This window comes from Bos indicus, chromosome 5 (genome assembly GCF_029378745.1).
Source record: "Bos indicus isolate NIAB-ARS_2022 breed Sahiwal x Tharparkar chromosome 5, NIAB-ARS_B.indTharparkar_mat_pri_1.0, whole genome shotgun sequence".
Taxonomy (NCBI): Eukaryota; Metazoa; Chordata; class Mammalia; order Artiodactyla; family Bovidae; genus Bos; species Bos indicus.
Window position 1 is genome coordinate 102,789,402 of NC_091764.1, and position 26,707 is coordinate 102,816,108.

General features: G+C 42.3%; 2 protein-coding genes across 2 annotated transcripts in view; both read right to left on the minus strand.

The window, feature by feature from the left end:
- LOC139182962 (antigen WC1.1-like) overlaps window positions 1-26,707 on the minus strand; it is a gene marked incomplete in the record, with an annotated part of 771,738 nt that overhangs the window by 157,887 nt on the left and 587,144 nt on the right.
- The window catches only part of LOC109559718 (antigen WC1.1-like), a 34,860-nt gene continuing 13,794 nt past the window's right edge, over window positions 5,642-26,707 (minus strand). The window contains 10 exon segments of the mRNA XM_070788668.1: window positions 5,642-5,943; window positions 8,903-9,040; window positions 9,911-10,000; window positions 10,387-10,524; window positions 11,071-11,103; window positions 11,359-11,667; window positions 11,760-11,801; window positions 18,277-18,546; window positions 19,890-20,204; window positions 20,281-20,373. Of these exon segments, the coding sequence (XP_070644769.1) occupies window positions 5,777-5,943; window positions 8,903-9,040; window positions 9,911-10,000; window positions 10,387-10,524; window positions 11,071-11,103; window positions 11,359-11,667; window positions 11,760-11,801; window positions 18,277-18,546; window positions 19,890-20,204; window positions 20,281-20,373 (1,595 nt within the window). The 3' untranslated portion in view covers window positions 5,642-5,776.

Here is a 26,707-nt window from a genome sequence, read left to right on the forward strand (position 1 = left end):
TGCTGGAGAACTTGTTTGGTATGTCTTGCCCTGAAACTTGTTGGCCCTTGTGTGGTGCTTGGTTTCAGTGTAGGTATGGAGGCATTTGATGAGCTCCTGTCAATTAATGTTCCTTGGAGTCAGGAGCTCCCTGGAGTCAGGGTTTGGACTTAAGCCTCCTGCTTCCAGTTATCGGTCTTATTTTTACAGTAGTTTCAGAGCTTCTCCTTCTACACAGCACCATTGAAAAAAACATCTACGTTAAAGATGAAAAGTTTCTCTACCGTGAGCATCACCCAGAGAGATTTGCAGCGTTATATGAAGAAGAGAAGAGGGAGGGGGGAGTTAGAGGTGACCTGAATGAGATGAGGTGGAATCAATAGAGGAGAGAGTGGGCTATCCAGTAATCTCTTCCTTATGTGCACTCCACAACTGGACCACTCAGAGTTGTTCATGGAGTTATACAGAGAAGAGAAGAAGGAGGAAGGTGACAGAGGTGGCCAGGCGGATATAAGGGGGGAATGAAAAGGAGGGAGACAGATCCAGCCAGTAATCAGTTTCCTTCGTGTTCTCCACCGTCTGGAACACACAGAAATTCACAGAGTTGGGTAGAGTAGAGAGGGGTTAGGGAGGAGACACAGGCGACCTGGTGGAGAAAAAGGAGAGTCCAAAGGGAGAGAGAGCAGTTAAGCCAGTAATCTCGCTCCCTAGTGAAAAATGGGTACTGAAGATTGGGTTCTTAAAGGTACCAAATTGGTAACAAATACATAAAAGCAAAAATTAAAAATCTAGAGTAGAGTTTGTAATTTCAAAAATACAATGTTAAAGAAAAGAAGAAGGAAAGAAAGAGAGAAAAAACGAACAAACAAAAACAAACAAGGTCGTGAAAATTATAAAGAAAATATAGGTACAAAATTGACAGCTAATACCTAAAAAGCAAAGTTAAAAATCTAGAGTAGAGTTTGGAATTTCAAAAATACAATGTTAAAAAAAGAAGAAGAAAAAGAAAGAGAGAGAGAAAAAAAAATACAAGAACAAAGTCGCATAAATTATAAAGAAAATACAGGTAAAAAATTGATAACAAATACCAAAAAGCATAAATTAAAAATCTAGAGTAGAGTTTGGAATTTCAGATATACAATGTTATTTAAAAGAAGAAGAGAAAGAAACAGAGAAAAAGAAAAAGAAAAAATAAAAAAGGGTCACAGAAATTATAGAAAAAAAAACTATAGGTACAAAATTTATAACAAATACCAAAAAGCTAAAATTAAAAATCCAGAGTAGAGTTTGGAATTTCAAAAGTACAATGTTAAAGAAAGGAAGGAAAAAAAAAAAAAACAAGGTCAAAAAATTATAAAAATATATATATATGAAGTTTGCTTTAAAAAAAAAATAGGGACTTTTTTTTTGCAAAGTAATCGGTTATAAAAGTGAAAATTAAAGGAATAATAGAGGACCTAAAATTTTTTTAATTAAAAAAATAAAATAAAATAAAAAGAAAGAATGATCGTAAAAATAGTAAAAATATATCTAGGACTTTCTCCGGTTTTGTTGTGAGTATTGCAGGTTCAGTTCATTTTTGGCTAGTTCCTTGGTCTGACATATTTCTCAAGATCTATAGGCCCCTTCCTATGTAGCTGGCACTAACCACAGGGTTTTAATCTATTGCCTGTAGCTTCCAAGTCAGTTCCCTCTCTTATAGCTTCTTCTGTTTGCTGTTCTCTTCAGTGTCTGGTTTCCGCCCTGACACAAAGGGGACGGTGGAGGACACTTTTTTTTTTTTTTTATTTTAGGCTCATTTGTTCAGTCGCGCTGAGGGGAGGTAGGGAGGGATGCTGCAAACAAATAACACTGGCATGTGCTCGCAGTGCCTCAGCCACACTGGGTCTGCCCCCCATTCACAGTGCGTGTAGCCTCCCTGCCCACGCTGCTCAGGCTCTAGGTTGCTCCACTGGGAACCATCCATGGCTGGCCCTGGGCTGCCTGTACTTCCCAGGTCCAAGCCACTCAGGTTCAGGCATTCGGGTAGTCCTCAGAGGTGCAGACTCTCGGTTGGGCCTGCGTTTTGTGCCCTTCCCAGATCCGAGCAGCTCAGGTGATGAGGTGTTTGGCGCGCGCAATTGTTGCGACTTATCGCCTCCCCGCCGCTCGGTTATCTAGGTGTGCACTGGCGCACCTTCTCAGGCAGATGTTGACCGTCCAGACCCCCAAGAAGTTTTAGTTAGCAAAGAAGCCTGCTTACAGTTTTATAGATAATGTCTCTCTGGGGCTGTGATTGTCCCCTTCCGGCTCTGGCTGCCTATCACTGGAGGGGGATGGTCTGCCGCCGGCGGCCTGGCGGTGTCTTAGGTTAGGGCTGGCTTTTCTCGTGGTAGATATCCCGCAGTCTGGTTTGCTAGCCCAAATTATTTCGCTCAGATAGCGCTCGGGGTATTCAGGCCAGATCCTTGCAATGCAGCCCGCGCCGCGCCTCCCTGCCCAGCCTTTGCTTGCTAATGGCGGATGCAGGCATCTGCACTGCTTCTTCGCTGGGGGAGTTACTGTAGGGCTCACAATGTGCGGGTTTTAATTGTTTATTTATTTTTCCTCCCTGTTATGTTGCCCTCTGTGCTTCCAAGGCTCGGCACAGATTCGGCAGTGAGAAGGTTTCCTGGTGTTTGGAAACTTCTCTCTTTTTAAGACTCCCTTCCCAGGACGGAACTCTGTCCCTCCCTCTTTTGTCTCTTTTTTTGTCTTTTATATTTTTTCCTACCTCCTTTCGAAGACTTGGGTTGCTTTTCTGGGTGCCTGATGTCCTCTGCCGGCATTCAGAAGTTGTTTTCTGGAATTAACTCGGCGTTTAAATGTTCTTTTGATGAATTTGTGGGGGAGAAAGTGTTCTCCCTGTCCTACTCTTCCGCCATCTTAGCTCCTCCTCTCATTGTAGTCTTAAGCAACTGATCCAACCAGTCCATCCTAAAGGAAATCAGTCCTGAGTATTCATTGGAATGACTGATGCTGAAGCTGAAACTCCAATATTTTGACAACCTGATGTGAAGAACTGATGTGAAGAACTCATTAGTAAAGACCCTAAGGTTGCGAAAGATTTGGGGCAGGAGGAAAGGGGAACGACAGGAGATGAAACTGTTTGATGATAGCATCACTGACTCAATGGACATGAGTTTGGGCAAGCTCTAGGAGTTGGTGATGGACAGGGAAGCCTGGCGTGCTGCGGTCCATGGGGTCGCAAAGAGTCGGACACAACTGAACCACTGAACTGAACTGAATCTTAAGCAACTGAATCTCTGTTTGGTTCATTTTTCTGTTTTGTTCCTTGTGTTATTCTCTTTGCCTCACTGCAAAGCTTGAGGGACCTCAGTTCCCCTACTGGGATTGAATCCAGACAACAGCAGCAAATGCATCAAATCCTAACCACTAAACCATCAGCAAAACTCCCTGTTTACTTCCTTTTTTATGATTTCTATCTCTGTTTAAAAAAAAATCTGAATTTATTCTGTGAAGTAACACCCTAGCTCAACAATTACTGAGCCCTAGCTCAATAATTACTGGGCCTGAGCTCTAGGACCCACAAATCACAAATAGGAGGTGATGCTGCAACCCCTGAAGCCTGGGTGCCTAGAACCTGTTCACAATAAGAGAAGCCCATGCATAGAGAAACCTGCTGCCCACAAAGAAGAGTAGTGCCTGCTTGTTGCATTTGGAGAAAGCCCATGTGCAGCAACAAAGACTCATGCAACCGAAAATTAAAAACAATAATAATGATGATGAGAAATTTTTTTAATCTTATTTTCTTCTTATATTGTCTTCCTGAATTTAATTGTTTATCTGTGTTTTTTGGAGTTCACTGAGCTTCTTTGTGTGTCTGCCTTATTTCATCATATGTCTTCTCTTTCATCACTTCCCAAGTGAATAGCCATGTGAGCTGCCCTGGAAGAAGCCCTGGGCATCTTCCCATCCCCAAGCACAGCCTCGAACTATGAAGACTGCAAGCATGAGTGTAGGTTGGAGTCCTAGAAACCATCCCGAGTCATCAACCAAGTAACTGGGTGGGTCCCGCTCACAACCAGGCCAGCACTCTCAGGTTTTTTATTAGTTCAGCAGCTTCTCCACATGTCCACAATGGAATTGGCTGGGGGTGGGGGTGGGGGGGCAGGGAGAGTTGCAGGGGTAGTGCTGTGTAAACGTAATCTTTACTTTGTCACTTCTTCATGCCAGCTCTATCTACACTGAGGAGTCACAGCAGGATCACAATTACATTTTCAGCTCAGTTCAGTCGCTCAGTCGTGTGCCACTCTTTGTGACCCCATGAATCACAGCACGCCAGGACTCCCTGTCCATCACAAACTCCCAGAGTTCACCCAAACTCATGTCCATCAAGTCGGTGATTTCATCCAGCCATCTCATCCTCTGTCGTCCCCTTCTCCTCCTGCCCCCAATCATTCCCAGCATCAGGGTCTTTTCCAATGAGTCAACTCTTCCCATGAGGTGGCCAAAATACTGGAGATTCAGCTTCAGCATCAGTCCTTCCAATGAACACCCAGTACTGATCTCCTTTAGGAGGGACTGGTTGGATCTCCTTGCAGTCCAAGGGACTCTCAAGAGTCTTCTCCAACACCACAGTTAAAAACCACAGCCTTGACTAAATGGACCTTTGTTGCAAAGTAATGTCTCTGCTTTTGAATATGCTGTCTAGGTTTGTCATAACTTTTCTTCCAAGGAGTAAGCATCTTTTAATTTCATGGCTGCAATCACCATCAGTAGTGATTTTGGAGCCCCCAAAAAATAAAGTCTGACACTGTATAAGCAATATGGAAACAATCTTGAAACATCTGAAAAATAGATGTTTCCAAAGAAGCCCCTTGGTCTGAAATTCTTCCTCTAAGAGATCAGTCATGTCAGATGCTTCCATCCATATCTCTGAAACATAAATAGCCAAATGTTCTTGATCTTTCTATCTACATCTATTCTTCTGGATATCCTCTGCCTAGGTCTCCATTTTCTTGCCTTCTTGTCCAATCTGAATACAGGGTGTGGGTGAGCACCAATTTGCCTTCCATCAACTTGAAGACATATATGAACTGATATAATTCACTTAGAAGGAGAGATCCTTGGAGAGACAAGAAATAGCAGCATCCTAAAGAAATGGTAGGAAGAGATGGAAAAGAAAGAATGGATTTATAAGGATTGGATAATCAGATAGACATAGGAGATGAGCAAAGAGGTGTCTGTATCCACTAAAGGAATAAATGAGAGATGAAAAAGGAAGAGGTAGTTATGTTCAGTTAGAGTTTTAATTGGCCTGTGAATATTGAGGCAGGATAAGGAAAGCTATATCCATTCTCTCCCACCAGCCAACCTTCCACTTTGAAACTCATACACAGTCTGGTGTCCAAGAACAAGTTACAAACTGGTGATGTGACATCTCAGAGGTGTTTATAATTATTTGCTTTGTTTTGGTTTGTTTTGTTTTCCCATGAGTTCATCTTGTTAGGAAGGAGTGTGTGAATATAGACCAAGTTTACATCCTTAATAGTGACCTGGAGCACTTGAGAGCATGCCCTCATTAGCCTTTAAGACAAGTGAGAAAGCAGGTCAGCTCACTCATCTTTCATTTCCTTTGAGAAAGATGGCATTTGAGGGCCAATCCTCTAAAAGCGTTTGACATGGAGCTTGATAAATTAACAGCACAGCAAAAAGTTAATTTTTAAGAATATTTCATTTTGAGCAATTTTCATATGACACAATTCCAGGTCAGCACTACTCTATTGAAATACAGGCAATTAGAATATCTGAGGCTTCATCTCATATTTAATACAGCATCACAGAAAGTCACTGGGGATGTTCCCAGGGCACTGAGTTCAACATCATCGTACCCAGCATCCCCTTTCTTCCCCTGGAGCAGCCAGAAGCTCTCTTCTCCTTCCCCAGGATCAGCTACCTCTCTGGAGAAGTTCAGACAAGAGCCTGAAATAGAAAAGAGAAGTTTGATTAGAACTGAGACACGAGGATGGGACAGAACTCTCTGGTGGAAGGGAGTCAAGCAAGTGCTTATGACAAAGCATCCCTGGGACCCAGGTGTGGGGAGGGAGGCTCAGGCTATTTCACATGAGTTCCAGTGAGGATGGATCCCAGCTGTCCTCTCAGATCCAGTGCATGTGGTCTCCTGGGCCTCAGTGCATGGGGAAATCCTGCATAACAGGAGACCCATACTCAGGAGCTCTGGGAGACCTGCTTCCAGGCAATACAATACCAAGGAGATGCCCAGCAATGGTAAGAATCATAAAAGGGAATTTAAATGTTCTCCTTTCACAGGTGATAGATGCAAATTCACAATTAGAGGGAGACTGGAAACAGGAAAAATCTGAATTCCTCACTCACAACCCAAGTCTGCTCTTAGTTGACTTGACTCCTGTTCCCAAATGTCCACAAATAGTATCACAGGTGTACCCACAGATATCTCCTCCCCGGAAACTACACAGGCCCTCAGATGGAGAAACACTCTTTTCTAGAGAATGAGGGTCTTCTTGCAGCTACTGAAATATCAGTTTATTGTGATACACTCAGTCAAAGGCTTTGGCATAGTTAATAAAGCAGAAATAGATGTTTCTCTGGAACTCTCTCGCTTTTTCAATGATCCAGCGAATTTTGGCAATTTGATCTCTGGTTCCTTTGCCTTTTCTAAATCCAGCTTGAACATTGAGAATTTCATGGTTCATGCCTTGTTGAAGCCTGGCTTAGAGAATTTTGAGCATTACTTTGCTAGAGTGTGAGAAGAGTGCAACTGTGCGGTAGTTTGAACATTCTTTGGCATCGCCTTTCTTTGGGATTGGAATGAAAACTGACCTTTTCCAGTCCTATGGCTTGGAAAGATATTATTAAAACTGCTAAGTTTTCCAAATTTGCTGGCATATTGAGTGCAGCACTTTCACAGCATCATCTTTTAGGATTTGAAAGAACTCAACTAGTATTCCATCACCTCCACTAGCTTTGTTCATAGTGATGCTTCCTAAGGTCCACTTGACTTCACATCCCAAAATATCTGGCTCTAGGTGAGTGATCACACCATCTGATTATCTTGGTCATGAAGATTTTTTTCTATAGTTTTGTGTGTTCTTGCCACCTCTTCTTAATATCTTCTGCTTCTGTTAGGTCCATAATATTTCTGTCCTTTATTGTACCCATCTTTGCATGAAATATTCCCTTGGTATCTGTAATTTTCTTGACCAGATCTCTAGTCTTTCCCATTCCATTGTTTTCCTCTGTTTCTTTGCACTGATCAGTGAGGAAGGCTTTCTTATCTCTCCTTGCTAATCTTTGGAACTCTGTATTCAAATGGATATATCTTTCCTTTTCTCCTTTGGTTTCACTTTTTGTCTTTTCTCAGCTATTTGTAAGGCCTCCTCAGACAACCATTTTGCCTTTTTGCATTTCTTTTTCTTGAGGATGGTCTTGATCCCTGCCTCCTGTACAATGTCACAAACCTCCGACCATAATTCATCAGGCACTCTGCCTGTCAGACGTAATCCCCTGAATCTATTTGTCACTTCCACTGTATAATCATAAGGAATTTGATTTAGGTCATACCTGAATGGTCTAGTGGGTTTCTCTACCTTCTTCAATTTAAGTCTGAATTTGGCAATAAGGACTTCATGATCTGAGCCACAGTCAGCTCCCAGTCTTGTTTTTGCTGATAGTATAGAGCATCTCCATCTTTGGCTGCAAAGAATATAATTAATCTGATTTCAGTACTGACCATCTGATGATGTCCACGTGTAGAGTTTTCTCTTGTGTTGTTGGAAGAGGGTGTTTGTTATGACCAGTGTGTTCTCTTGGCAAAACTCTATTAGCCTTTGCCTTGCCTCATTTTGTACTCCAGGGCCAAATTTGGCTGTTACTCCAGGTATCTCTTGACTTCCTACTTTTGCATTCCAGTCCCTTATAATCAAAAGGACCTCTTTTTTAGATGATAGTTCTAAAAGGTCATGTAGGTCTTCATAGAATGGCAACTTCAGCTTCTTCAGCATTACTGATTCAGCATAGACCTGGATTACTGTGATACTGAATGGTTTGCCTTCATGTATGTGACCGTGCAAAGATATTATTAAAACACTTGTTCTACCTTTGAATTTGGTTTAGTTCAGTTCAGTCACTCAGTCATGCCTGACTCTCTGTGACCCCATGAACTGCAGCACACCAGGGTTCCCTGTCTATCACCAACTCCCAGAGCTTGCTCAAACTCATATCCATCGAGTTGGTGATACCATCCAACCACCTCATCCTCTGTCATCACCTTCTCCTCCTACCTTCAATCTTTCCCAGCATCAGGGTCTTTCTAAGGAGTCAGTTCTTCACATCAGGTGGCCAAGGTATTGGAGCTTCTACTTCAGCTCCATCCTACCAATGAATATTCAAGATTGATTTCCTTTAATATGACTGGGTTGATCTCCTTGCCATCCAAGGGTCGCTAAAGAGTCTTCTCCAGCACTACAGTTCAAAAGCATCAATTCTTCATTCTTTTAAATATGCTCAATTAATCGATAAGTTTCTCTTTCGGCCATGACATAATGCTTGTGGGATCTTAGTTCCTTGACCAGGGTTGAACCTAGGCCCTAGCAGTGAAAGTGCAGAATCCTAACCTCTGGACCACCAGGAGATTCTGTAATCTATAAACCTTTATGCAATATATCACATACAAAGTGATAAGTTTATGTCACATTATGGAGACATAAATGCCAAAAGCAGAGTGATTCCTCACTCCTTGCAAGGAGTCTGACAGCATTAAATATGGCATATGGTCAAGATGATGGTATCAAATGTATAAGATTACCTATATTTTGAATCTCTAGGGAGGCTGGGCATTGAGGAGCACAAATTCACCCTTATCATATAGAAAGATTGCAGGAGATGAACTGACCCCACTCACCTGTCTGAGAGGACCTCACCCCATCCTCCTTCTCTGGGGGTACTTCCTCCTCATTTCCCTGAAAGGGAGAAGGAGTTCCAGGCACTGGTACTTCTTCAGCATCATCGTAATTTTCAGCAGGGACATCAGTCCTCTGATCTGGGGGTTCCAAGAGCAGACATGGGAGTGTATAAAACCACAAAGTGGGTTGGTCTGGGGAATACCTAAGATACCTTATGACCCAGAGTTTCTGAGTTTCTGAATAGAGGCACCAGTCACTCCTTGTTTCAAAAGACTTTTTTCTCTAAGATCCATGTTTCATTTTGATGTGTCCATAAGCCAAAACATGATTTTACATATCTTAATATTTTCTGGTGGAAACTACATATCTCAAAGCAACTCTTCCACCACTGAGCATTGCTAAAGTACTTTGAAAAATTGTGCTTTACAGATGTTAATTTTTAAAACATTGTGTGCCTGTGGTGATTCTGGACACAGAGAGACCAGTCCCGACGTGACACATCACAGAACAGCCAGAAAAGGAGAAGGACGAACCCCATCTGGACACAAGGGATGCCTCTGGTCCATCAAAGGAAAACCATTCCCCTGAAATCTCCTCTCTATAAGGGAAACTCTCCTCCCCAGAGCCCAGCCAAGGCAGGTCCACCTCTATTTCCTGGACTGGATCTGTAGTCACTGTTGTCCTCACCATCCCTGGTGTAATACAGCAGTTTAGTCAGTGAGAAATCTGACGGGAAGCCTCAAGTGGAGACAAACATCACACAACACACAGCATGACCCTCCCCACACCCACGGGACCTGTGTTAAGGCTGAGAAGGGACAGGCCTGGATTCTGCAGTGTAGACAGAGGCTGGGAGGTCACGGGGCTCTGAGAGGCCATCCTGCCTCTTGGAGGAGCCGTCTCTGTGAGCCTGGGGCACACATGAGGTCTGCAGATGCTGAGAAGATGTGCACAGCTAGTGGGTGGTGACAACCAGAGATCCCAGGAGGACAGACAGAGACACTCACCTGGGCTGCCCAGACCTTCCTTCTGGGTCAGAAGGTAATCGAGCTCCTCATACACAGCTTCAGCAAGAGCATCTCCATAGCTAGATAAGGCTGAGAGACCCCCCAGCAGGTCAGAGAAGCTTCCCCAGATACCCCGATCCAGCCAGCCCACCTTCATCTCCCTGGTGCTCACATGGGGGCTGCCAGGACCTCAGCATCGTCTCCTACCCCATGCACCATGTTAGCACCTTCTCCCTCATCTGACCCTGATTACAGCTCAGGGCCAACTCTGTCTGGTCTCACAGGAGAGGCCATGACTTATGAGAGTTCACACCCCAGTCCTAAGAACCTCTGTCTATTCAGCCCTTAGAGCTCAGCACGGAGCACATGGAGTCTGCAACTCAGAACAGTACCTGGCCCAGGTTCCCCTCCTCACATCTGCTCCATCTCCTGCCTCCACACACTCTCCCTGGTCCCCAGTTCCCCCTGCAGCCCACCTCTGCGCTCTGCTCTCCATCTGAGCAGCTGAGTCACCAGGATGACGAGGACCAGGAAGAGAAGGGCCCCCAGGATAAGGCAGAGGATCCCAGGCAGGGAGAAGATGCCAGGGAGAGAATTTGAGGTTGTTCTGGTCCCTAAGGAGAACAGGGAAAAGGGCTGGAGATAGTCTTGGGCACAGAGAAATCTCCTGTGTCAGCATTTTCAGGAGCTCTGGACAATGGCGTCTCAGCCTCATACAATGTCAGGGCTCCCCTGGGTCTTGTCCTGAGACAAGTCAACTCCACTCTGGCCAGTGTGGCCCCGAGGCAGAGATTGGGATTGTCAGGAAGCTGCCCTGCCGAGACAGTCTCTGAGGACCCAGCTCATCCCTTCCCTTGGGCTTCAGGAGACAGAGCATCAAACAGTCCAGGGACTTGCACCTCTCTGATGAGGAGCAACACTCAAGGGCAGGTGGGAGATCCTTAGATTCTACAACATGGAAACCAGACTTTTTGGACCCCGGGCATGAGAACATTAGACCCTGGACATCAAGGCAGGGGATTTCCCCAGTGTAATGCCCTGGCTCCTCCCCAACAGCCATGGCTCCTCAGACTCTTTCCTCTTCTGAGTTGTCAGAGGGCCCACAGAATAGGTCCCCAGTATCTGAGTATTCTCTACTGCCCGTGGATGGATCACAGTACCTGCTGTAGTCATGGGCAATGTTGTCGTTACACCTAAAGAGAAAAACAGTAGTGTGGGGAAGAAGAATTGGCCAGAACGCAGGGCAAACCATTTTTCCCTCCTGAGCCTGAAATCACCCCTCTCAGTCTCCACAGCATCAGTGTCCAGTCCTCCCAGCTCCCTCATCCTAGATCAGAGCCCCAGCACCCGGGATGTCTGAACACACACTCCCCACCACGCCCGGCCCAGCCCACTGCCCCTGCGCTGCCCCCAGCTCACCCAGGGTGGACCCCGAGCCCCTCACTCACCAGAGCACCTCATACCAGCATCCTCCTCGTGCTTGCAGTCGCTCTGCCCCCAGGGCTCCGCAGCACAGTCCCACAGGGAGGACTCCCGGCTCCCACACCGCACCTCATCCAGCCAGATGCTCCCATTTCCAGGGCCAAATGCTGCAGATCTCAGGGCTTCCAGGGCCTGGCCACAGCCCAGCTGCTGACACACCACCTCAGCCTCTGCCAGGCTCCAGGAGTCATCGCACACGGTGCCCCAGGAGCCACTGTGCCACACCTCCACCCGCCCTGAGCACTTGCTGTGTCCTCCTCTGAGCCGGAGCTTCTCTGTCTGAAAAGGCAGCAGCCCCTCCTGTGACTCCCCTGGTGAGAGGAAGGACCCCCTGGGAGCCACACGCAATGGGGCGGGGCCAGCGTACCTGTGCAGGGGGCAGCAGTTGGACAGCTCTTGGGTCTTCTTCCTGCAAACAAAAGGGAAATAGTGGATCAGAAATAGCTGAGGGTGTTCCTGTCTCCACATAAGATTATCTAAGACCCACGGCTCAGTGCAAATGACATGTGAAAACAGGCTCATTATCTCCTGGACTGAAACATTCACTGCATCTGATCACCAGCTGAAATATCTTTAAATATTTACTTGTTTATCAGTCTTCACACCCCACAGCAAATATAAACACAGACATCTACGAATGTACACACTCCCCTCTGAATGAAAGTTCCATTAGAAGAAGGACCTTATATATCTTATATGTGCCATGTTTCTGCTATTAGGACAGTGCCTGCACATTGTATGCACTCATTCAACAAATATCTATGGAAAACCATTTTGAAATACCTAGAGAGGGGCTTGATAAATATTTATTATATGAATGAATAGACAAATAAAATTCAGTGAAATAAAATTTCTTTTTTAAAATTCATACTAATCAGTGAAATAGTAAACCAAATATAAATTAATGGTAACAGTCTATGATAATAGTTCATATTAAAAATAATCAGTCCAGAAGCACAGAGTCAATTTATATTCAAAATCTCATGTACATAATTTTAATGGAAAATTATTAGATAGATTATAAACTACTCTTACCTATTATTCAGTGTGACAAGTGGGCAGGTGAAGACTACTGTTGTAAAAGGAAACTCTCTTTTCTGAATTTATTTTTAATTGGAAGATAATTGCTCCACAATGTAGTGTTGGTTATGTGTGTGTGTGTGTGTGTGTTAGTCACTCAGTCATGTCCAACTCTTTGTGACCCTATGGACTGCAGCCCACCAGGCTCCTCTGTCCATAGGATTTTCCAGACAAACATACTGGAGTGGATTGCTATTTACTTCTCCACTGGATCCTCCCTACCCAGGGAATAAGCCAGGTCTCCCACACTGCAGGCAGTTTCTTTGGGCTCATAGTGTTGGTTAGGAATCTCTTAAAAAGGAAGTATACAGGAAAAACTTAGTAGAATTCTGAGAAGATAAATGGACACATATATGTACACACTGAGTAAGCCAGAAATTCTTGTCAGAGTTAAAAAAAAAGCCTACTGAGAACAATTTGTATTGAGAAGATGCAGAAACAATAAACAAAAGACTGAAAATATACATAAAAGAATTGAAGCTGAGAGAAATAAATATAAATTCAAAAACACAGAAGGGTAAATAGTACCTGTCATAAACTATCAATATTTATATATTCTTTCCAGATCATCCTATCAAAACTCCTACCCACTCTATGCAGAGAACCTCTGAGAAAATGATGGCAGGACCTCTATGAGCGGGTTGCTCATTTTCATGGTCAAAGACTTTACCACCTCTCAATTCACAAGGTTTAATTGTAGGGAAAATATCATCAATAAAAGGTCTCATAGTTTAATGCCTCTTTGGCCTTCAAGTGAAAAAGACAAAGAGATGAGCAAAAAGAGGCAAGGAAGGGAGTGAGCCTCTGCTTTTGAAGAATCTGATCTCACATTCTCTTAGCTATGGGTTTCAGGCAACATCCAGCATACCCTTCAAGGTGCACCTGAATGGGGTGTGTGTGTTTGTGTGTGTGGAGGGGGAGGGAAGGAGAGAGAGAAACAGAGAGAGAAATGTTGAAGGAATAAGGCGCTATGGTTTGACTATTTGTTGCCCTCACCAACATTTATTTATTTCATTCAAAATTTATTGCTGAAATCTCAATTTCCAATGTAACAGTATTTAGTGGTGGAACCTTCTCAAACTCTTCCATAAACAGAAGAAAAGAACACTTCCAAATTCATTTTATGAAGCCAACATTAGTCTGATACCAAAGCCACATAAGGACACCATGAGAAAAGAAAATTATGGGCTAATACTCTGATAAGTACAGGTGCAAAAATTGTCACAAAATATTAGAAAACTGAATTTGACGATACACTAAAAGAATCATATACCATGATGAAGTGATATTTGTTCCAAGGATACAGGATAGTTCAACATTCACAAATTAATCAATGTGATACACCAAATAAACAAAATGAAGGTAAAAATCATATCCTCAAAGGATTCAGAAAAAGTGTTTGACAAATTCAACATCCACTTACAGTAAACTCTTTTATAAAATAGGTATAGAAAAAGATTGCATCTCAACATAATTAAGGCCATATGAAAAGTACACAGCTAACATCATACTTGACTGTAAAAAAACAAAAGCTTTTCCTCTGAAATCAGACACAAGACAAAAATGTCTACTCTCACCACTTTTATTCAACTTAGTTTTGGTAGTCCTATCCAGATCCATCAGGAAATAAAAAGAAACTCAAGATATCCAAATCTGAAAGGAAGAGGCAAAACTGACACTATATGCAGATTGAAAAGTGAAAGTGTTAGACTCAGCCGTGTCTGACTCTTCACAACCCCAAGGACTGCAGCCTGACAGGCTCCTCTGTCCATTGGGATACTCCAGGCAAGAATACTGGAGTGGGTTGCCATTCCTTCCTCCAGGGGATCTTCCCGACCCAGGGACTGAACCCGGGTCTCTTGCATTGCAGACAGATTCTTTACCATCAGAGTCATGAGAAAAGAAATCCCCTTACATGATATTACATGTAGAAAACACTAAAGACTTCAGCAAAAATATGAGAACTAATACACTCAATAAAGTTGTAGAAGAAAAATTTGTATACAAAAATCATATGCATTTTTTTACAGTAACAACAAACTGCTATAAGAGAAACTGAGAAAACAATTCTATTTACATTTGCATGAAAATAATAAAATATCTAGGAATAAATTTAACCAAGGAGGTGAAAGACATGTACACTGAAAACTATAAACACATTGATGAAAGATACTGAAAATGACTCAAATAAATGGAAAGATATTCTGTGCTCATGGATTGGAAGATATAATATTATTAATATACCCATACTACCCAAAGCAATCTACAGATTCACTGCAATCCTTATCAAAATGTCAATGGAAATTTTCACAGATACTGAAGAAACAATCCTAAAATTTGCATGGAACCACAAAAGACGTCCAATACCAAAGCAATCTTGAGAAAGAATAACAAAGCTGGAGGTGTCGTGCTTCTTGATTTCAAACTATATTACAAAGCTATATTAATCAAAACAGTATGTCGATGGTATAAAAATGAACACAGAGATCAATGGAATAGAATAGAAAGTCCATAAATAAACCCACATTTCTATGGTCAATTAATTTTTGACAAAGAAGCCAAGAATATACACTGGGAAAAGGACAGTTTTTTCAGTAAATGGCATTGGGAACCATGGACAGCCACATGCAAAAAATGAAACTGGACCATTATCTTACATCATTCACAAAAATTAACTCAAAATAGATTAAAGACTTGATCACAAGTCCTGAAGCCATAAAATTTCTACAAGAAAAAACAGAAAATAAAATCCTTTACACCAGTCTTTGTGATGACTTTTTGGATCTGACACCAAAAGCAAAGGGAACAAGAGTAAAAACAAGCAGTTGTGATGACATAAGGCTAAAAAGCTTCTGCCCAATTAAGGAAACCATCAACAAAGTGAAAAATCAACCTGTGTAATTGGGGAAAATATTTGCATATTATATTTATGGTAAGGATTATTATCCAAAATACACAAGGAACTCTTCCAACTCAGTAGCAAAAAACAGTCTGATTTTTTAAAAATGGGCAGAGAACCTGAATAGACATTTTTTTAAAGAATACATACAACTTGCCAATAGGTACATGAAAACATGCTCAACACTATTAATCATCAGAAAATACAAATCAAAACCACAATGAGATATGACCTCATATCCTCTAGAAAGGCTTTTATCAAAAAGAAGAAATAACAGGAGTTGAGGAGAATGTGAAGACACAGGAAAGCTTTTGCACAGTTAGAGGGAATGTAAGTTGATGCAGCCCCTATAGAAACAGTATTGAGGTGCATCAAAAATTAAAAATAGAACTGCCATATGATTTAGGAATTTCACTTTGGGGTATTTATCTGAAGAAAACAAAAACACTAACTTGAAAACCCAATGTTCATTGCAGCAACATATGTTCAGTTGCTAGGTTGTGTCTGACTCTTTGCAACCCCATGGACTGCAGCATGCCAGGCTCCTCTGTCCTTCACTAACTCCCAGAGTTTGCTCAAATTCATGTCCACTGAACTGGTGATGCTATCTAACTATCTCATCCTCTGTGGCCCCCTTCTTCTTTTGCCTTCAATCTTTCCCAGCATCGGGGTCTTTTCCAATGAGTCAGCTCTTCTCATCACATGGCCAAAGTATTGGAGCTTCAGCTTCAGCATCAGTCCTTCCAATGACTATTCAGGGTTGATTTCCTTTAGGATGGATTGGTTTTATCCCCTTGCTGCCCAAAGGATTCTCAATTCAATTGTGGCATCCAAGCACCACAATTCAAAAGAATCAACTCTTTTTAGCTTCTTCTATAAGCCGGTTCTCACGTCTAGATTTGACTGCTGGAAAAAATATAGCTTTGACCATATGGACCTTTGCCAGCAAAGTGATGTCTCTGCTTTTTAATACTCTGTCTAGCTTTGTCACAGAGGAGCAAGCCTCTTTTAATCTCATGGCTACAGTCACCATCAGCAGTGATTTGGGAGTCCAAGGAAAGAAAATCTGTCACTGTTTCCACTTTCTCCCCTTTTATTTGCCATGAAGTGCTGATGATCTTAGTTTTTAGAAGGTTTTTAGAATGTTTTTAGCTGTAAGCCAGCATTTTCACTCTCCTCTTTCACCCTCAATGAGAGGCTCTTTAGTTCCTCTTCGCTTTCTGCCATTAGAGTGGTATCATCTGTGTATCTGACGTTGCTGATATTTCTCACAGCAATCTTGATTCCAGCTTGTGATTCATCCAGCCTGGCATTTCCTATGATGTTCTCTGCATACAAGTTAAATAAACAGGCTGACAATATACAGCCTTGATGAACTCTTTTCTCAATTTGGAACCAGTCGGTTGTTTCATGTCCAGTTCCAACTGCTGCTTTTTGATCTGCATACAGGTTTCTCAGGAGGCAGGTAAGGTGCTCTGGTATTCTCATCTCTTTAAGAATTTCCCACAGTTCATTGTGATCCACATGGTCAAAGGCTTTATGTAGTCAATGAAGCAGATGTTTTTCTGGAATTCTCTGGCTTACTTTATGATCCAACAAATGTTGGCAATTTGATCTCTGGTTTCTCTGCCTTTTCTAAACCCAGCTTGTACATCTCGGAAGTTCTCAGTTCACTTACTGCTGAAGTCTAGCTTGAAAGACTTTGAATATAACCTTGCTAGCATGTGAAATGAGCACAATTGTGAGGTAGTTTGACCATTCATTGGCATTGCCCTTCTTTGAGATTGAAATGAAAACTGACCTTCTCCAGTCCTGTGGCCACTGATGAAACTTCCAAATTTGCTGACATATTGACTGCAGCACTTTAACAGTATTACCTTTTAGTATTTTATAGCAATATATATGAGTCAAACAATGTAAGTCTTCACTGATGAATGGATAAAGAAAATGTAGTATAAACTTATACTAAGTCGCTTGAGTCGTGTCCAACTCTGTGTAACCCCATAGATGGCAGCCCACCAGGCTCCTCCATCCCTGGGATTCTCCAGGCAAGAATACTGGAGTGGATTGCCATTTCCTTCTCCAATGCATGAAAGTGAAGAGTGAAAGGGAAGTAGCTCAGTCATGTCCGACTCTTTGCGACCCCATGGACTGCAGCCCACCAGGGTCCTCCATCCATGGGACTTTCCAGGCAAGAGTACTGGAGTGGGGTGCCATCACCTTCTCCAAATATAGACTTATATCCACCCATAAAAAAGAAGAACATCTTGCCAGTTTCAACAACATGGATGGACCTCGAGGGCATTATGCTAAGTGAAACAAATCAGAGAAAGAAAAATACCATATAATCTCATTTATATGTTCATATTAAAACAAAAAGCAAGTTCAGAGATGTTGAGTAGTTGGTGGCTGCCAGAGGTGGGGGATTTGGTGTGAGCAAAGGTAATCAAAAGGTATAAATTTGAATTATAAAATTAATAGGTGAAGAGATATAACATACAGCATGGTGACTATAGTGAATACTGTATTGTCTATTTGAAAGATGGCAAGAAAATACATCTTAAACATTCTCATCATGAAGGAAAATTTTTAACTATATATATGGATCTATATATATGGACCCATATATATAGATATAACTAGACTTACTGTAGTGATCATTTATCAATACACACAAACATATAAGCATTATGTTGAACACAGCAAAAAATATAATGTTGTATCAATTAAAAAATTTTAATAAAGCAAGTTTGGAACATGTAGATTAAATAAGCTCCATCCAAGCTTCATTTTATAAACTCAACTTAAACCCATTACTTTTAAATGGGTTTAGATTTTAAAATATCAAATCTCACTAACAACATCCTAAAGAGTTGGGAAAGACACAGAAACAGACATAAGTCACCTGCACACGAGATGTAGGCTTCCTCCTTTGGAGAGCATGAACTGTATTTCCATGGGCCAGAAGGACACTGCCAGAGAGAGGCATCAGTTTTCCGACACTGAATTAAATCTACCCACCGTGGTCTAGAACCTTCCCTGAGACTGCAGATCATGGACACAGTGATGTCTTTCATGGGGCTGCAGCAGACACTGCCCCAGGTCCCGTTGTAGAAAACTTCCAGGCACCCAGCACACTGCTGGTCCTCGCTGACCATCCTGAGGGCCAGGAACTCTAAGGTTGAAAGAGAGGAGACAGGACACAGTGAGCACCCCACTCAGTGCTCTGGGTTTTCCTCTCTCCCCAAAAATGTGAACACTCATCTCTGACCCAGCTGAGGAAGCAAATCCATTAGATGACCAGAGTGAAACTTGTTTCCTTTTCACCTGACTTTGTCCATTTGTGTCTGTCTTTCTAAATATTTCTAACACCATGATGTAGCAGATATGAACTGAGAGAAAGACCAACCTGGACACCTGCAGGGAGAGGGAGCTGACTCCTGCTTCCTGACAAAACATCTAAAAGAGTATATGAAAGGGGTGTGATGTGGACAGTGTGGAGGCAGATAGAATAATGGATCTGTGACTGTTTCCTTATCTGGCAAAGGGAACTTTACAGATGTGATTAAGCTAAGGACCTTGAGATTACCCTGAAATATGATGGATTAACCACCTGCTGCTGCTAAGTCACTTCAGTCGTGTCTGACTCTGTGCAACCACATAGACAGCAGCCCACCAGGCTCCTCCATCCCTGGGATTCTCCAGGCAAGAATACTGGAATAGGTTGCCATTTCCTTCTCCAGTGCATGAAAGTGAAGTCACTCAGTCGTGTCTGACTCCTAGGGACCCCATGCACTGCAGCCTACCAGGCTCCTCCATCCATGGGATTTTCCAGGCAAGAGTACTGGAGTGGGTTGCCATTGCCTTCTCTCACCTGAGCACAGTCTAATCACAATCTTAGACTCACTATTCTTTAGAGTGGAATACTTTTCCTCGTTCTGGTTAGAGGGAGATGTGAATATGTATAACAGTTAGAGAGGTGGAGCGTTGCTGGTCTGATGATGAACAGAAGGGGGTAATGACCGAAGGCAGGCAGGCAGTTTTTAGAAGCTTGAAAAGACAAGAAACAGATTCTTCCCCAGAGGCTCAGAGGTGATGTGACCCTACTGAAACCTTGATCCCCCTCCTGTGAGATTCCTGCTGGACATCTAAGCTACAGAAGTGTAAGGAAGTACATGTGTTCTTTTAAACCATTAACTATGTGATAATTTGTTACAAAACAAAAAAACTAGACCTTGGCTTTAAGACTTCTCTACCATATGTACCAGAAGAGTGAGCCCTGATTTCAAGGAAAACAGAAAAGGCTCTGCCAGCAAACACTACTGAGGAGAAAGGACCAGAATCTCAGCTGCTGCAGGAGGCAGTGAAAGCACCTCCTCTTCACGTCTGCTGCAAAGACAGGCTCCATGGGAGGAAGCCTCCTTCTCTGGTCCTTTCAGCATCTCTCCCTCAGGGTTCAGACCCCCGTCCTCCTGGGCCCTCCCCTCCCCTAGCCTGTGGACAGTGTGGAGTGCTGACCTGAGCAGATGACCCCAGCATCCTCCTTGTGTCTGCAGTCGTGCCGCCCCCACCCCCGGGAAGGGCACCTCCACACATGGGACTCCTTTCCTGTGCAGTTCAGGTCGTCCAGCCAGATTGGCCCTGATCCTGCCCTGAAGTGAGCAGACCCCGTGGCATTGAGGGCTTCTCCACAGCCCAGCTGCCTGCACACCACGTGGGCATCGTCCAGGTCCCAGTAGTCATCACAGATGGTGCCCCAGGAGCCCTGGTCAAGGATCTCCACTCTCCCGGCACAGGGACCGCCCCCATCCACCAGGCGGAGCTGTCTACTGTCTGACGAGAGAGAAATGGAACAATGAGGCATTGACCTGGGGAATGAATAGGGTCTTCTGTCCTGTGGAACTCTCACCTGAGCAGTAGGGGGCGCTCTCCTCTGAGGCTGCAGACCCTGCTTGTTCAGACACAGAGTTATTGCACTGGGGCAGCATCTGGGTGTGGTTTCCTGAAAAAAGAGCGATGATTAGAGGGTTGGGAGGGTTGAAGAGCAGGAAACTCAGTTAAGCAAAATAATTTTTAGGAGGGGAGGGGAGTTTGGGGGGAAATGGATACATGTATATGTATGGCTGAGTCCCTGCCTGTTCACCTGAAACGGTAACAACATTGTTAATCGGCTAAACCCAATACAAAGTAAAAAATTCAAAATAAAATAATAATAATAATAATAATGACCTAGTGATGGAGCTGAGATGAAAGCTGTAACATACCAGTAAAGTTACCATAATCTTAGTGTTCCCTTTCTCTATGAACAGCCCTGGTCCTGACAATGCCACGATTCCTGTTTTAAGCCAAGCTTTGCCCTAAGAATGAGTTAAATAAGTTGCTCTATCCTTAATCTACCCCTAAATAGAGTAAGCAAAACAAAATCCTTTCTGAAGGATTTGTACAATTTTTTATCTACAATGTTTGTGATTTTAAAAACACTTATATAAAAGAGATCTCATGGAAAACAAGAGGAAAAAAAAAAAAAACATTAAAAAAATTTCCCAGGGTATTTGGCTCTTAGAGTTACCTGACGGAGAGTTTATTTTATTTATTTTTATTGATTTTTATTTGAGCATAATTGCTTTACAATATTGTGGTAGCTTCTGCTCTACAGCAAATTCAATACGTTATATATACATGTAAGGGTTTCCTAGGTGACTCAGTGGTAAAAAAAACCTGCCTGCCCAATAGGAGACTGGGGTTCCATCCCTGGTTGGGAAGATCCTCTGGGGAAAGAAATGGCAGCCCACTTCAGTATTCTTGCCTGGGAAATCCTATGGACAAAGGAGTGTCTCAGGCTACAGTCCATGGTCACAAAAGAGTCAGATGCAACTCAGCGACCAAACAACAATGACATATATATATATCCCCTCTTTCTTGGATTTACTTCCTATTTACATCACCACAGAGCACTGAGTAGAATTCCCTGTGCTATACAATACATTATTATTTATCTATTTTATGTGTTCAGTTCAGTAGCTCAGTAGTGTCTGACTCTTTGTGACCGCATGCATCACAGCACACCAGGCCTCCCTGTCTATCACCAACTCCCAGAGTCCACCCAAACCCACGTCCATCGAGTCGATGATGCCATCCAACCATCTCATCCTCTGTCATCCCCTTCTCCTTCTGCCCTCAATCTTTCCCAGCATCAGTGTCTTTACCAATGAGTCAGCTCTTCGCATCAGGAGGCCAAAGTATTGGAGCTTCAGCTACAACATCAGTCCTTCCAGTGAACACCCAAGACTGATTTCCTTTAGGATGGACTGGTTGGATCTCTTTGCAGTCCAAGGGACTCTCTAGCATCTTCTCCAACACCACAGTTCAAAAGCATCAATTCTTTGGTGCTCAGCTTTCTTTAGAGTCCAATTCTCACATCCATACATGATCACTGGAAAAACCATAGCCTTGACTAGATAGATCTTTGTTGGCAAAATTTATGTGTGTGTGCATGCTAAGTCACTTCAGTCTGACTCTGTGACACTATGGATTGTAGCCCATCAGGCTCCATATCTACGGGATTCTCCAGGCAATATCTATTTTATACTTAGTATTAATAGTGTAGGTCTTCTGAGTCTGGTGGCTGAGGCAGTAAAGAATCCGCCTGCAATGCAAGAGATCCTTGGGTTGGGAAGATCCCCTGGAAGAGGGTATGGCAACCCACTCCACAGTTCTTTCCTGGAGAATCCCCATGGACAGAGGAGCCTGGAGGGCTACAGTCACGGGGTTGCAAAGAGTCGGATATGACTAAGTGCACAGCACAGTACATCAATAGTGTCTATATGTCATATACATCAATCTCAATGTCCCAATTCATCCCACTCTTCATTTCCCCTCTTAGTATCCATATGATGTTCTCTAGGTTAGTGTCTCTATTTCTGCTTTGCAGTAAGTTCATCTCTACCATTTTTCTAGATTTCACATGTAAGTGATGTTATACAGTATTTGTTTTTGTCTTTCTGATTTACTTCATTCTACTTAACAATCTTATTTCAAATCCTAAAAGATGATGCTGTGAAAGTGCTGCACTCAATATGCAAGCAAATTTGGAAAACTCAGCAGTGGCCACAGGACTGGAAAAGGTCACTTTTCATTCCAATCCCAAAGAAAGACAATGCCAAAGAATGCTCAACTACCACACAATTTCACTCATCTCACTAGCAAAGTAATGCTCAAAATTCTCCAAGCCATGCTTCAACACGCGAACCATGAACTTCCAGATGTTCAAGCTGGTTTTAGAAAAGGCAGAGGAACCAGAGATCAAATTGCCAACATCCGCTGGATCATTGAAAACGCAAGAGAGTTCCAGAAAAACATCTACTTCTGCTTTATTGGCTGTGCCAAAGCCTTTGACTGTGTGCATTACAATAAACTGTGGAAAATTCTAAAAGAGATGGGAATACCAGACCACCTGACCTGCCTCTTGAGAAATCTGTATGCAGGTCAGGAAGCAACAGTTAGAACTGGACATGGAACAACAGACTGGCTCCAAACAGGAAAAGGAGTATGTCAAGGCTGTATATTGTCACCCTGCTTATTTAACTTAGATGCAGAGTACGTTATGAGAAACGCTGGGCTGGATGAAGCACAAGCTGGAATCAAGATTGTTGGGAGAAATATCAGTAACCTCAGATATGGAGATGACACCACCCTTATGGCAGAAAGTGAAGAGGAACTGAAGAGCCTCTTTGTGAAAGTGAAAGAGGAGAGTTAAAAAAAGTTGGCTTAAAGCTCAACATTCACACACACACACACAAAGATCATGGCATCCAGTTCCATCACTTCATGGGAAATAGATGGGGAAACAGTGGAAACAGTGGCTGACTTTATTTTTTTGAGCTCCAAAATTGCTGTAGATGGTGACTGCAGTCATGAAATTAAAAGATGCTTACTCCTTGGAAGAAAAGTTATGACCAACCTAGACAGCATATTAAAAAGCAGAGACATTACTTTCACAACAAAGGTCTATCTAGTCAAGGCTATGGTTTTTCCAATAGTCATGTATGGATATGAGAGTTGGACTATAAAGAAAGCTGAGCACCAAAGAATCGATGCTTTTGAACTGTGGTGTTGGAGAAGACTCTTGAGAGTCCCTTGCACTGCAAGGATATCCAACCAGTCCATCCTAAAGGAAATTAGTCCTGAATGTTCATTGGAAGGACTGATGCTGAAGGTGAATCTCCATACTTTGGCCACCTGATGATGTGAAGCACTGACTTATTTGAAAAGACCCTTATGCTGGGAAAGATTGAAGGTGAGAGGAGAAGGGGATGACAGAGGATGAGATGGTTGGATGGCGTCACCAACTCAGTGAACATGAGTTTGAGTAATCTCTGGGAGTTGGTGATGGACAGGGAGCCCTCTTGTGCTACAGTCAATGGGGTCACAAAGAGTTGGACATGATGAGTGACTGAACTGAACTAAACCAAACATAACAATCTCTAGGTCTATCCATGTCTCTGAAAATTTCACAACTTTATTCTTTTATGGCTGAGTAATATTCCATTTTATATATGTACAACATCTTCTCTATCCATTCCTCCTGTGAGGGACATTTAGGTTCCTTCTGTGTCCTGGCTGTTGTAAATAGTGCTGCAGTGAACATTAGGATGAATGTGTCTTTTTGAATGATGATTCTCTCCAGGTATGTGCCCAGGAGTGGGATTGCTGAGTCATATGATAATTCTATTTTTAGTTTTTTGAGGAAGCTCCAGACTGTTCTCCATAGTAGTTGTGCCAATTTACATACCCATATGTAGGAGGATTCCCTTTTCTGCACATTCTCTCCAACATTTATTGTTTGTAGATTTTTTTAATGATAGACATTCTGACTGGTGTGAAGTAATACCTGACTGCAGTTTTGCATCTCTCTAGTAATTAGTGATATTGAACATCTTTTCATGTACTTGTTAGCCATCTGTATGTCTGGAGAAATGTCTGTTTAGGTCTTTTTCCCATTTTTCAATTGGGTTGTTTGGTTTGTTGATATTGAGTTGTTTGTGCATTTTGAAGATCGGTCACTTGTTAGTTGTTTCATTTTAGTTGCAAATATTTTCTCCCATTCTGACAGTTGTCTTTTTGTTCTGTTTATGGTTTCCTTTGCTATACAAAACCTTTTAAGTTTAATCGGGTCCTATTTGTTTATTTTTGTTTTTATTTTCTTCACTCTAGAAGGTTGGTCAAAAAAGATCTTGTTGCAATTTATGTCAAAGAATCTTCTGCCTATGTTTTCCTCTAAGAGTTTTATAGTCTGACAGAGAATTTAAATAGCCATGATTAAAGTCCTCAAAGAATTAATTAATAAGATGTGTGTCTTGGCAGAGAAATGATAACAAAAACAAATGAAAATTCTACAGCTGAAAAAGTTAACAGCTGAAATTAAGAACTAGAGAATGAGTCTATCAGCACATTAGATCAATATAAAGTAGAAATAGTAAAATGGAAGATGAGAGGATAAATATTCCTCTATATAGAAAAGCTAGTTACATGGTAAGTGCCTGGTTAACAATACTGTATAACAAAGTTTCCCTCCAAACTTAGTAGTTGAAGGAATTTTTTTTTTTTAATTTTGATCATAATTTCCTGGTCAGTAATTTAGGAAAGACTCAACTTGGCAGTTCTATCTTTGGGGTCTCTCATGTGGTTGCACTTAGATGTTATCTGGGGCTGATATCTCTAAAGGTTTGATTGAACTGTGGTTATGTAAGGAAATTCCCTGAAGTTTTTTGTTGTTGTTGTTGGGGAGGGGGAGGGATAAAGGAGCATCCTGTCTGCAACTTAATCCAGAAAGATTTTACATACTCAGGTGGAAAATGGGGCAGGAGAGGGACAAAGGAGGAGAGATAGGGAAAGCTAAAACAAGACAGAGAAAGAGAGAGAAAACTAGAGTGAGAGAGAGAGGGAGAGAAAAGAAAGAAAAAAAGAAGGATTAAAGCAAAATACTAACCTAACATTTGGGGAATCCAGATAAAGTTCAGAGAGAATTCACTCCTAGAACCTTCACTAAAGGAAATACTAGTAACATCAAACCTATAAAATGCCTAGGAGAAAACCTAGGTAAAGATGTGCAAAACATCGGAGAGTAATTCAAGACCAAACTGAATGAAGGGATATATTTTGCCAATGATTTGGGAAACTCAATGTTGTCAAAATAAATCATTCTCAAATTTATATACAGATTAAAGCTAACCTCAATAAAATTCCCTGATGCTTTTGTGTGTGTGAAACATGACAAGATGATTCAAAATTTATGTTGTTGTTCAGTCACTCAGTCATGTCTGACTCTTTGCAACCCCATGGACTGCAGCACGCCAGGCTTCCCTATCCATCACCAACTCCCAGCATTTACCCAAACTCATGTCCATTGAGTCAGTGATGCCATCCAACTATCTCATCTTCTGTTGTCCCCTTCTTCTCCTGCCTTCAATCTTTCCAAGCATCAGGGTCTTTTCAAATGACTCAGCTCTTCACATAAGGTGGCAGAGTATCGGAGCTTCAGCTCAAAAATGTATACAAAATACAAAAACCAAGAATGACCAAGGCAGTTAGGAAGAACAGCAACAACATAACTTCTTTAAATTAAAGTTACCCAGACTTACTCTGTGTTTTTAGTCACTCAGTCATTTCCGATTCTTTGTGACCCAGTGGACTATAGCCCAACAAGCTCCTCTCTCCATGGGGACTCTCCAGGCAAGAATACTGGAGTGGGTTGCCATGCACTTCTCCAGGGGATCTTCCCAACCCAGGGATCAAACCCAGGTCTCCCACAGAATCTGCAGACAGATTCTTTACAATCTGAGCAACCAGGGAAGGTTCAAGATTTACTATAAAATTACAATAATTAAGAAAATGTGGTACAGCTGAAGGATAGACAAATGACACAGTGGAATAGAATAGAAAGTCTAAAAGAAGTGTTCAGACACATGTGCCCTTTTGTTTATCACAAAGGTGGCACTGCACTAGGGAATAGTCTTTCCAGGAGAAGATTTTCAGTCAACTGGATGCCCATATGAAAACATGACACTTGACCCTTATCCTACACAGTTATCAATCCTAGAAGCACTGTATGACTACATGCAAAAGAAAAGTAATTACACTTCTGTGAGATACTCTCAGAAAGCATTTCTGTGATTTTGGAGTAGACAAAGTTCTTTCTAGAAGGATATAAGGAGCTCTATGAACTGGAACAAGGGACTGGTTCAAAACTGAGACAGGAGTACGCCAAGCCTGTATATTGTCACCCTGATTATTTAACTTTTATGCAGAGCATGTCATGCGAAATGCCGGGATGGATG